At 46.1% G+C, this 12,953-nt stretch overlaps 1 protein-coding gene across 3 annotated transcripts in view; it reads left to right on the forward strand.

The window, feature by feature from the left end:
- Window positions 1-12,953, forward strand: part of LOC139563062 (unconventional myosin-Ie-like) — a 57,321-nt gene that overhangs the window by 29,236 nt on the left and 15,132 nt on the right. For all 3 annotated transcript variants that reach the window (XM_071381325.1, XM_071381323.1, XM_071381324.1), the window contains 10 exons: window positions 1,293-1,382; window positions 2,240-2,371; window positions 5,794-5,928; window positions 7,689-7,821; window positions 9,127-9,323; window positions 9,432-9,512; window positions 10,262-10,348; window positions 10,471-10,557; window positions 11,451-11,618; window positions 12,215-12,300. In XM_071381325.1, the coding sequence (XP_071237426.1) occupies window positions 1,293-1,382; window positions 2,240-2,371; window positions 5,794-5,928; window positions 7,689-7,821; window positions 9,127-9,323; window positions 9,432-9,512; window positions 10,262-10,348; window positions 10,471-10,557; window positions 11,451-11,618; window positions 12,215-12,300 (1,196 nt within the window). The remainder of the gene's footprint in view (window positions 1-1,292; window positions 1,383-2,239; window positions 2,372-5,793; window positions 5,929-7,688; window positions 7,822-9,126; window positions 9,324-9,431; window positions 9,513-10,261; window positions 10,349-10,470; window positions 10,558-11,450; window positions 11,619-12,214; window positions 12,301-12,953) is intronic.

Here is a 12,953-nt window from a genome sequence, read left to right on the forward strand (position 1 = left end):
CTCCAAACATAACGATGGTTATTATGGCCAAACAGTTCTATTTTTGTTTCATCAGACCAGAGGACATTTCTCCAAAAAGTACGATCTTTGTGCCCATGTGTAGTTGCAAACCGTAGTCTGCCTTTTTTATGGCGGATTTGGAGCAGTGGCTTCTTCCTTGCTGAGAGGCCTTTCAAGTTATGTCGATATAGGACTTGTTTTACTGTGGATATAGATCCTTTTGTACCGGTTTCCTCCAGCATCTTCACAAGGTCCTTTGCTGTTGTTCTGGGATTGATTTGCACTTTTCGCACCAAAGTACGTTCATCTCTAGGAGACAGAACACATCTCCTTCCTGAGTGGTATGACGGCTGTGTGGTCCCATGGTGTTTATATTTGCGTACTATTGTTTGTACAGATGAACGTGTTACCTTCAGGCATTTGGAAATTGCTCCCAAGGATGAACCAGACTTGTGGAGGTCTCCAATTTTTTTTCTGAGGTCTTGGCTGATTTCATTAGATTTTCCCATGATGTCAAGCAAAGAGGCACTGATTTTGAAGGTAGGCCTTAAAATGCATCCACAGGTACACCTCCAGTTGACTCAAATGATGTCAATTAGCCTGTCAGAAGCTTCTAAAGCCATGACAATTTTCTGGAATTTTCCAAGCTGTTTAAAGGCACAGTCAACTTAGTGTATGTAAACGTCTAACCCACTGGAATTGTGATACAGTGAAATAATCTGTCTGTAAACAATTGTTGGAAAAACTTGTCATGCACAAAGTAGATGTCCTTACCGACTTGCCAAAACTATAGTTAGTTAACAAGACATTTGTGGAGTGGTGAAAAACTAGTTTTAATGACCCCAACCAAAGTGTATGTAAACTTCCAACTTCAACTGTATGTAAGGTTTAACTGAGCACTGGGGTAAGTACAAAAAGCTGTTACACTAGAACCGCATGCCACTAAAGTGTTTTTCTTCATAGAGGACAATAGTTCAGGGACGCAAAACGATTCAAAGAAATGCTACCATTCCACATTGATTAATAGAGAGGATAATAGTTCGGTCTCCACGACGCTGTGCTGATTTTAAAATTCATGGGCTCCTGATATGCAGATGGATCATGGGAAAGATAATGTGCTCCAGACACTATGAGAGCGGAGCGACGTTTGAAAGTTCCAGAGACGGTGCATGTTGATCTGCCAGCAGGGATGTTGATCACTGCAGAGTGTAGTAGTGTCTCCCTACCAACTGTCTCTATACCCTACCTGTCAGTCACTAAAACGAGCCTACTGTCTGTCTGCTCCCTCACAGCACATCAAAGACATCATCCTCCAGTCCAACCCCCTCCTGGAGGCCTTCGGGAACGCCAAGACAGTGAGGAACAACAACTCCAGCAGATTTGTAAGGGTCCCACGTCTTTCCAAATCTCTCTTTTTTTTATTAGCGGAATGGGGGCGCCTAACATCCAATGGTTGGCACTGTGTTCTGCCCTGGAATTATTTGAAGCTGCTTCACGGTTGTTTCTGGAACCAAAGCAAACACAAGGACGTCCATTGCAAATAGAGAAGAGAAAAAAGGAGATGGTGAATTACAGTGTGCTCCTCTTTTTATAAGCTGTGTTATTGCCTTCTCCCGTCTCCTCTTGGCTGGGGCTGCTAGCCTCGTGTGGCCTGGTGAACCAGGGCTGTGGGGACACACTGTCCAGAAAGAGTGGGCACTCCACTACCAGTAAAGATGCACATAGACAAAACACATACCATACTTTTAAAGACCGTTGGCTTGGAGAGAGGTTTTAAAGGCAGACTTTAGTGCCCTCTAAAGCCAGTTTACCCACTTACAGAATTCACAACAGAGCTTAGTGGTAAGTATTGCATTCAGGTTGACAGACAAGGCAGTATTGTCTCTGTTCTTAGTTTTCCTGGTTTAGTTTGGGGAAAGTAAATGAGGTTTGACTCATGGTCTGAGAAATGGTTGAGGAAGTCTCCCTGTGTGAATAGTGTCTCAGTGCACTCTGGGGCTTCAGACTGGCTGGGAATGGGATAGACATTACAGAGGACAGACCTGTCTGGAGGAAAGAAGGAAAGGGCAAGGGAGAGAGAGAAAGGATTCAAGCCTTAGTACACACACACCACTGGGCTGCAGGTGTGCACCCGAAGTACAACTCATGTGATGGTTGTTATTTCCTGCTCGGAGAGGTCTGGGTTTTAGCTTTAGCAAGGCCTTCGCTGATACTAAAGCGCCACACTCTCCTCCTTCAGGGGAAATACTTTGAGATCCAGTTCAGCTCCGGCGGCGAGCCAGATGGAGGGAAAATCTCCAACTTCCTGTTGGAGAAATCACGCGTCGTCATGAGGAATCCTGGAGAGAGAAGCTTCCATATATTCTATCAGGTGAGGGACTCCGGTAACATGGTGTGTTTTTATAATTTTCCTGTTTTAAGAAAAGTGTTTATGCACATTTTAGAACTGGGGAAATGTGTACAGGAATAGTCTCGCAGTGTCCATGAGTAAAATTCAGCTTTCAGGACACTGACAAGTACACTCCGTTAAGACGAGGGGGGGGGTGGGGCGTTCTGTGCATATTTGTAAACAACAGCTGGTGCACGAAATCTAAGGAAGTCTCTAGATTTTGCTCGCCTGAAGTTAAGTATATTGTGATAAATTGCAGGCCACACTACTTTCCTAGAGAGTTTTCAGCTATACTTTTCGTGGCTGTATATTTACCACCACAGACAGATGCTGGCATTAAGACCGCACTCAGTCAGCTGTATAAGGAAATAAGCTAACAGGAAACCACTCAGCCAGAGGCAGCGCTCCTACTGTCCGGAGACTTTAATGCAGGGAAACTTAAATCAGTTCTACCAAATTTCCATCAACATGTTAAATGTGCAACCAGAGGGGGAAAAATTCTAGATCACCTGTACTCCACACACAGAGACGCGTACAAAGCTCTCCCTCACCCTCCATTTGGTAAATCCGACCACAACTCTATCCTCCTGATTCCCGCTTACAAGCAAAAATTAAGCAGGAAGCACCAGTGACTCGGTCTTTAAAAAAGTGGTCAGATGAAGCAGATGCTAAACTATAGGACTGTTTTGCTAGCACAGACTGGAATATGTTCCGGGATTCTTCCGATGGCATTGAGGAGCACACCACATCAGTCACTAGCTTTATCAATAATTGTATCGAGGACGTCGTCTCCACAGTGACTGTACGTATATACCCCAACCAGAAGCCATGGATTACAGGCAACATTCGCACTGAGCTAAAAGGTAGAGCTGCCGCTTTCAAGGTGCGGGACTCTAACCCGGAAGCTTACAAGAAATCCTGCTATGCCCTGCGACGAACCATCAAACAGGCAAAGCGTCAATACAGGGCTAAGATTAAATCATACTACACTGGCTCCGACGCTCGTCTTATGTGGCAGGGCTTGCAAACTATTACAGACTACAAAGGGAAGCACAGCCGCGAGCTGCCCAGTGACACGAGCCTACCAGATGAGCTAAATCACTTCTATGTTGGCTTCGAAGCAAGCAACACTGAGGCATGCATGAGAGCATCAGCTGTTCTGGACGACTGTGTGATCACGCTCTCCATAGCCGACGTGAGTAAGACCTTTAAACAGGTCAACATACACAAGGCTGCGGGGCCAGACGGATTACCAGGATGTGTGCTCCAGGCATGTGCTGACCAACTGGCAGGTGTCTTCACTGACATTTTCAACATGTCCCTGATTGAGTCTGTAATACCAACATGTTTCAAGCAGACCACCATAGTCCCTGTGCCCAAGAACACAAAGGCAACCTGCCTAAATGACTACAGACCTGTAGCACTCACGTCCATAGCCATGAAGTGCTTTGAAAGGTTGGTAATGGCTCACATCAACACCATTATCCCAGAAACCCTAGACCCACTCCAATTTGCATACCGCCCAAATAGATCCACAGATGATGCAATCTCTATTGCACTCCACACTGCCTTTTCCCACCTGGACAAAAGGAACACTTATGTGAGAATGCTATTCATTGACTACAGCTCAGCGTTCAACACCATAGTACCCTCAAAGCTCACCACTAAGCTAAGGATCCTGGGAATAAACACCTCCCTCTGCAACTGGATCCTGGACTTCCTGACGGGCCGCCCCCAGGTGGTGAGGGTAGGTAGCTTCACATGTGCCACGCTGATCCTCAACACTGGAGCTCCCCAGGGGTGTGTTCTCAGTCCCCTCCTGTACTCCCTGTTCACCCACGACTGCATGGCCAGGCATGACTCCAACACCATCATTTAGTTTGCAGAAGGCACAACAGTGGTAAGCCTGATCACCGACAACAACGAGACAGCCATTTGGGAGGAAGTCAGAGACCTGGCCGGGTGGTGCTAGAATAACAACCTATCCCTCAACGTGACCAAGACTAAGGAGATGATTGTGTACTACAGGAAAAGGAGGACCGAGCACGCCCCCATTCTCATCGACGGGGCTGTAGTGTAGCAGGTTGAGAGCTTCAAGTTCCTTGGTGTCCACATCAACAACAAACTAGAATGGTCCAAACACACCAAGACAGCCGTGAAGAGGGCACGACAAAGCCTATTCCCCCTCAGAAAACTAAAAAGATTTGGCATGGGTCCTGAGATCCTCAAAAGGTTCTACAGCTGCAATCTCGAGAGCATCCTGACTGGTTGCATCACTGCCTGGTACGGCAATTGCTCAGCCTCTGACCGCAAGGCACTACAGAGGGTAGTGCGTACGGCCCAGTACATCACTGGGGCTAAGCTGCCTGCCATCCAGGACCTCTACACCAGATGGTGTCAGAGGAAGGCCCTAAAAATTGTCAAAGACCCCAGCCACCTCAGTCATAGACTGTTTTCTCTACTACCGCATGGCAAGCGGTACCGGAGTGCCAAGTCTAGGACAAAAAGGCTTCTCAACAGTTTTTACCCCCAAGCCATAAGACTCCTGAACAGGTAATCAAATGGCTACCCGGACTATTTGCATTGTGTGCCCCCCCCCCCCCCCCCCCCCCCAACCCCTCTTTTTACGCTGCTGCTACTCTCTGTTTATCATATATGCATAGTTACTTTAACTATACATTCATGTACATACTACCTCAATTGGACTGACCAACCAGTGCTCCCGCACATTGGCTAACCGGGCTATCTGCATTGTGTCCCACCTGCAAATCCCTCTTTTACGCTACTGCTACTCTCTGTTCATCATATATGCATAGTCACTTTAACCATATCTACATGTACATACTACCTCAATCAGCCTGACTAACCGGTGTCTGTATGTAGCCTCACTACTGTATACAGCCTGTCTTTTTACTGTTGTTTTATTTCTTTACCTACCTATTGTTCACCTAATACCTTTTTTTCATTATTGGTTAGAGCCTGTAAGTAAGCATTTCACTGTAAGTTCTACACCTGTTATATTCAGCGGACGTGACAAATAAACTTTGATTTGATGTGCTATTTGGTTCCTGAAAGCTGGTCGAGTTGTTCTCACTGTGTACCACTTGAGGTCTCTGGAAGAGAGGTCGCGGTCAAACTCCCATAATGCAACTTTCTTGACACGTGAAAGGAGAATAAAGCATTCAACTCTAAATTGGGTGTAAAACGTGTGGTGCTGATCACTTAATGAGCATGTGTATATGGTGCTGCCTGTCTAAAAGACGTCTGACATGTAGAAATGTGAGGAAAGACAATGTGAGTTCACAGGTTGAAAGCTCCTGTAGACCTTTGAGTCTAGAATTACTGTATACAGGTTCTTACTTGACAGAAGTGTAATCATCTAACACTGTCTTCTGTTTGTGCAGTTGATAGAGGGAGCCACTGGAGAACAGAAGAGCAGCCTCGGAATCACAAGCCTAGATTATTACAATTACCTCAATCAGTCTGGATCCTACAAAGTGGATGACATCAACGACAAAAGTGATTTTCAGGAAACTATGGTACGTTTACTTGGTATCTTTCCATTGTTATTGTTCTCTCTCTCTCTCTGCCTTTCTTTCTCTTCTTCTCGGCCTCTCTTCCATTCTCCACCCTGTACTGCACCTGTTTTTTGTTTTACCAGTGAAACCACAACAGGAGTAATTAGAGTACATAGTTTAGGTACCACAGCAGTAAGTACAGTGTCTTGCAAAAGTATTCACCCCCTTGGCGTTTTTTCCTATTCTGTTGCATTACAACATGTAATTTAAATAGATTTTTATTTGGATTTCATGTAATGGACATACACAAAATAGTCCAAATTGGTGAAGTGAAATTAAAAAAAAATATTGAAAAGTTGTGCGTGCATATGTATTCACCCCCTTTGCTATGAAGCCCCTAAATATGATCTGGTGCAACAAATTACCTTCAGAAGTCACATAATTAGTTAGATTGCACACAGGTTGACTTTATTTAAGTGTCACATGATCTGTCACGTGATCTCAGTATATTTACACCTGTTCTGAAAGGCCCCAGAGTCTGCAACACCACTAAGCAAAGGGCACCACCAAGCAAGCGGCACTATGAAGACCAAGGAGCTCTCCAAACAGGTCAGGGACAAAGTTGTGGAGAAGTACATATCAAGGTTGGAACATCCCGCAGAGCACCGTTTTAAATCCATTATTAAAAAATTGAAAGAATATGGAACCACAACAAACCTGCCAAGAGAGGTCCGCCCACCAAAACTCACGGACCAGGCAAGGAGGGCATTAATCAGAGAGGCAACAAAGATAACCCTGAAGGAGCTGCAAAGCTCCACAGTGGAGATTGGAGTATCTGTCCATTGGACCACTTTAAGCCGTACACTCCACAGAGCTGGGCTTTACGGAAGAGTGGCAAGAAAAAAGCCATTGCTTAAAGAAAAGAATAAGCAAACATCTTTCGTGTTCGCTAAAAAGCACGTGGGAGACTCCCCAAACATATGGAAGAAGGTACTCTGGTCAGATGAGACTAAAATGTAGCTTTTTGGCCATCATTGGAAACCACTATGTCAGGTGCAAACCCAACACCTCTCATCACCCCGAGAATACCATCCCCGTGAAGCATGGTGGTGGCAGCATCATGCCGATGTTTTTCATCGGCAGCTGACTTGGAAACTGGTCAGAATTGAAGGAATGATGGATGGCACTAAATACAGGGAAATTCTTGAGGGAAACCTGTTTCAGTCTTCCAGAGATTTGAGACTGGGACAGAGGTTCACCTTCCAGCAGGACAATGACCCTAAGCATACTGCTAAAGCAACACTCGAGTGGTTTAAGGGGAAACATTTAAATGTCTTAGAATGGCCTAGTCAAAGCCCAGACCTCAATCCAATTGAGAATCTGTGGTATGACTTAAAGATTGCTGTATACCAGCGGAACCCATCCAACTTGAAGGAGCTGGAGCAGTTTTGCCTTGAAGAATGGGCAAAAATCCCAGTGGCTAGATGTGCCAAGCTTATAGAGACATACCCCAAGAGACTTGCAGCTGTAATTGCTGCAAAAGGTGGCTCTACAAAGTATTGACTTTGGGGGGCTGAATAGTTATGCATCTTCAAAGTGGTAGGCATGTTGTGTAAATCAAATGATACAACCCCCCCCTCAAAAAAATCTATTTTAATTCCAGGTTGTAAGGTAACAAAATAGGAGAAATGCCAAGGGGGGTGAATACTTTTGCAAGCCACTGTAAACCTGCGTTTCAACCCTGGGTTCATGTCTCCTGTTCTGTCTCTGTCCTCTACCAGCATGCCATGGAGGTGATTGGCATCTCAGGGGAGGACCGTGGCCTGGTGCTGCAGATCGTAGCCGGAGTCCTGCACCTTGGGAACATCAACTTCAGGGAAGCAGGGAACTACGCCGCTGTTGAGAGCGAGGAGTGTACGTACCAACCCTTGTAACTTTGTTTATGTAGAGGGCTAGGTAGAGCTTGTTGCTTGCACCAATCCAGTCCTTTCACATCTGAGGGGAGTCAACAGGGTGTGGGAAGGGAGAAAGGGGTCAGACTGTCTCTCTGTGTCTCCAACCTCCAGACTGGCATGTCCCCCTAGCGTTCCTCTCCAGTGTCCTGGGCTGCTCTTTATGGGACAGGTTAGGTTAGGAAGCACATTCCTCAGGACGCTGTGCTGACTGTTTTCACTCCCCAAAGCTTCATTGTGTTAATGCAGGGCTGCAGCCAAACTCCAGGCCACGCTGAATTACCAGAGAAAATAAAAAAACATTTTCAATGTCTGAGCACATTACATCACAGACTAAAGTTACTCAGAGAAATGCAGCCTCTTCCTGCCCCACTCCTACTCTCCCCCCGCCCCTCTCTTCCCCTTCCTCCCTCCCTCCCTTCTTCTCTACTTCCTTGCCCACCTCACAGCCACCCATCCAGGCTGAATTATGCAATGTAGCACCTCTGGTTAGCCAGGTACAAAGCGGCGTTGTGTAGAGTCTCTGCGTCTCCTCTCCCCCCTATCTCACTTCCTGTCTGACTGCAATGTGTTTCACATATCAAGACCCCTGGTGCTCCATATAAAACCACACCAACACAAGTCTGCATAAACATCTGCTCACGCTCAGCCAAACAAATCCCTGCCTCAGATCCACTAGAAAGAACACTCCCTTGTACTGTACATATAAACCTCTAACCATCCATCAGACTGGTATGGATCATTATTTTGGGTATAGATGAACTGGCTGCTCGTCATTGATACTATCTATATCCTCTTTGAGGGAGAGGGCTACAGTAGGAGATGCAGCATGGTCCTGAGGATAGACTTGGCCTGTGCTGTGGTATGGAGTACAGTCGGTCACACCCTCATTTCCCAAACGGTGGCTATTTGAACTGTCTGATGCATTCTCAGACACTGTCAGACCCAGAGACTGAGAGCAGTTTCCTTCTGGGGGAAGTGACTCAGTGTAATGAGGCAGGGAGGGGCTCTCAGGAGAGTCCTAATGGCCCTCCGCATGCTCAGGCCTCTGCTAGGAGAACCCAGTTGTTGTGGCTATGGCAGGGAGGAGGGAGCAATGAGCCATCACCAGACGTGATTGCTTTCCGTTTTGTTGTTGAACCCTTTGTTTTATTGTATCCAACGTATTCAGAATGTACTGGTGTTTTGTTTCATGAGGAGGGTGTGTGCCACACATCTGTAGAATGTCTCTTTCTTCATTCTCTCTTGTCTCTCTCTCTCTCTGCAGTCCTGGCCTTCCCTGCGTTTTTGCTGGGGATTGACCAGAAGCGGCTGAAGGAGAAGTTGACCAGCAGGAAGATGGACAGCAAGTGGGGCAGTTCCATGGAGTCCATCGACGTGACACTGAATGTGGAGCAGGCGTGTTACACACGGGACGCCCTGTCCAAGGCCCTGCACTCACGTGTTTTTGACTTCCTAGTAGAGGTATGAATGGACACTCCTTCTCCATGACCTGTTGACCTTTAGAATAATACCCGGTCCTCTCCCCTCTTAAATGGGCAAATGTAACAAAGCATTTTTCTTCTGTTTCAGTCCATCAACAAAGCCATCGTGAAGGTTCATCAAGAGTTTAATATTGGCGTGTTGGATATCTATGGATTTGAAATATTCCAAGTAAGTTTTCTGTAGATTTGCCCTTTTATGTTTTATGATTTACATATGGAAATCCTAGCATAAGGGGATACATGGTCACTACATCTCAGTAATCATAGTAAAGTTTGGGTAGTTAAACAGCTTAAAGACACCGGATCAGACCGATTTTGTAAAGTGTCCGGATTATGTCCCATCTCTTGATTGGGACAGCATTCTTTAATGGACTTTTCTAATCTGATTAGCTGTTTGTTTAGGTTGCATTATTGGGGGTCTCACTGATGCCCCCTGAAAAGGACTGGCCTTGATTAAATAATGAAACGTAGCGTGGCTACAGTCTCAAACCATGATGTACCTGTCCTCTGATACCTAACATGAGCTAATGTTAAGCTGTATGCTATCTAAACATACAGCTTAACAACTGTTATCTAAACAGTGGTTGGGTCCGTCCACAGTCCTTATGTTAATACACAGGCCTATTACGAACAAAGCACAGAGAAAATAAACCTCAGTGCTCAGAGGGCCTGAGAAGGGAAATATTGGGTTTCTTTAGATAAAACATTAGTCTCAGGTCCCAGGTCTATTGTGGTGTAAAGTATTGTGGAGATGTTTTCCTCCAGCCACGCCAGGCTGACTGGTAGATATCCTCACCTCATAAACAGGGCCCATTCAGGAAGCCCAGAGGAGTTCCCCAGCTCTCTGTGTCCGTACGGATGACTTCACTCTCACAGACTCTCTGGTTTATCACTAATGCATCATCTCTTTCTGTGTAGAAAAATGGCTTTGAGCAGTTCTGCATCAACTTTGTGAATGAGAAACTGCAACAGATCTTCATTGAGCTCACGCTTAAAGCTGAGCAGGTAATGTTTTGGGCATTTCACTCATTGTTCTCACACCTTTTCACCAGCAGAAGTTAGTTGTCTCATGTTTAAGTAGAGAATCATCATCTGACCAATCACTCTCCTCCCCCCTCTCTCTCTAGGAGGAGTATATACAAGAAGGCATCCGGTGGACTCCTATCGAATACTTTAACAACAAGATTGTCTGCGATCTCATTGAGAGCAAACTGGTAAGCAGAGTCCCCAGTGCCCACTATTAATTTAATGCATACCGTGAAGTCACATATATAAATGGGATAACAGGAAACGGTTGTGAAACTACTTTAGATAGATCTGTAGTTTGTTATGCCTGCCGTCTAAATGCTCCAAATAAGAGCAAACACTCTGCCAATTGAGTCACAGTAGGGCCACTGAAGCCTCCAACCTCTTCCCATGACCGGCAGTCTAACATCCTCAAACGTGCCGACTTGCCTCCTAATTTGATTTATCCGTCCCGCTGAGAGGCTTAATCCATGAAATCCACAACAAGGGCGACCCTTAAACAAGCTGAAATCTGAGGCAGCCAAGCAAGGGAGTCTGTGTCCAGTCTCTGACTCCTCTGTTTTAGACCAAGCCCAGTTGGCTACATCTGTGACTGTGGTAACTTTACCAGAGCTGCATTTCCACTAGTGACAAAAACCTGTGTTCTCTGTTTGTGACTTTGCCACAACTAAAGAGCCAGAGACACTGCAACGACTGTCACCAGTGAAGGCCACTGGCTGCCGTGTCCATGGACACTGTGTGGAGCCAGATAGGGCAGCAGCTGTGTGTGTTGTGATGACATCATTCAGTGTGGGTGTGTGATGTTCTGAGATGCAATGCGGTCGCTAATTGTGAATTGGCTCTGCTGTTATGCTTTGAGCTGGTGGAGTACACAACGAATACTGTAACCCATGTTTATCACTTTAGTCTATCGCTGACATTGATGTATTTATGTGGAATTCAGAAAGAGTGTACTAGTGTGTGAAGAAAGTTGGCATTGTCAGTTATAATCAAGATGGTCATGGGGGATATGTTAATGTTTTAGATCTGATGTCATGGCTGAGGTTATTCTCTGTGCTCATCTCTTTGGTTCTCCTCCCAGAACCCCCCTGGCATCATGAGTATCCTGGATGACGTGTGTGCCACCATGCACGCGGTGGGTGAGGGGGCGGACCAGACCATGCTGCAGAAGCTGAGGGTGGCCATCAACTCCCATGAACACTTCAACAGCTGGAACCAAGGCTTCATCATCCACCACTACGCTGGCAAGGTCTGCAACACTACAGTATACCTCTTCTCCTCTCCTTATCCCGCTCTCCTCTCATCTCTCGTCTCTCCCCCTATCTTTCTCTCATTCTGTCTTTCATACTGTTGTGCTCTTTCTTCTCATGTCGTCTCTCTCTTCTTCCAGTCCTTTTCTCACTCTTTCTCCATTTCTCTCACTTTCATTCTCATGGTCTGTGCTGTGTGCTTCAGATGCGTTTGGGTCTCAGTCTGGTACACATGCCACAAGTCCTAATGAACCATGTCATAATGGCTTGGAGGGGTTCTGGTCCTAAGTCATCATGGCTTAGAACATTCCTACAGTACCACCCCAGACTATAGTGGCTATACCAATGATCTATACACACTCTATGTATATGAAGCTGTAGTTGGGAAGCAAGCTTAAAAATGTAACATTGGTGGTCTTGCAGAGAACCTGTCATCAATCGATTCTCTTTTGTCAATTAATTATTTGTTGCTGCTCTTAACATTCTCTGTTAATTTTGTTAGGGCACCTGGACTGAGCTGACAGTACTAACTGCTATCTGAATGGGTTAACTGTGTGCTGTGATCGTCACTAACCCTCTAACATCTCTCCTCCAGGTGTCCTACGACGCAGAGGGCTTCTGTGAAAGGAACCGTGACGTCCTCTTCAGTGACCTCATCGAGTTGATGCAAAGCAGCGAAATGTAAGTCACTTATGCAAGTATTAGAGAGCATATGCAGCTAGCTGTTCTTTCTGAGACCGGGCTGAGCATTTTGTTTAGAAGTCCACAAAGAGAGATCATCTATTATGATGTATATGAATGGATGCATCTGAAGGAGACTTGCAGATTACTAGTGCAGCTGGAGAGGCAGTTCAATAGGAGTGTGCAGGGCTGGAGGTGCTCTCCCCTCTCTTGGGGGTTTGCTCAGGACTTCTAAGGTCTGGCGAGTGTCTTACTGTCTCCCTAGGGAGCTACATTGAGGAGTAGACTCCCCTGACCGTCTTGTGCGTTCCTAGGCCTCCATTCAGCCGCCAGTGGCCATCTGTGCAAACAGCCCCCACAGCCTCTAAAGCCCTTTTGTGTGTAGCCTGCAGGGGGGCCTGCAGGGTGGGCCATGCCAAGACCCCCCCCCCCACTCCCCACACACACACACACACACTTATAGACACACAGACACAAATGTGTGGAGGGAAAGGAGCCTCATTCCTTAGCACAGCAGGTCTGCTCAGAGAAGAAAGAAAATATCATTATAGTCAGCTGGACATTGTTAGCGTGCTGCTGGTCCATCTGCACACACAAAGCCCACTGATCCTCCCTTATGTCCACATGGCCTTGATTAAAACGTTTAAGACCAG

Source organism: Salvelinus alpinus, chromosome 33 (assembly GCF_045679555.1).
Source record: "Salvelinus alpinus chromosome 33, SLU_Salpinus.1, whole genome shotgun sequence".
In the NCBI taxonomy this organism is placed as follows: domain Eukaryota; kingdom Metazoa; phylum Chordata; class Actinopteri; order Salmoniformes; family Salmonidae; genus Salvelinus; species Salvelinus alpinus.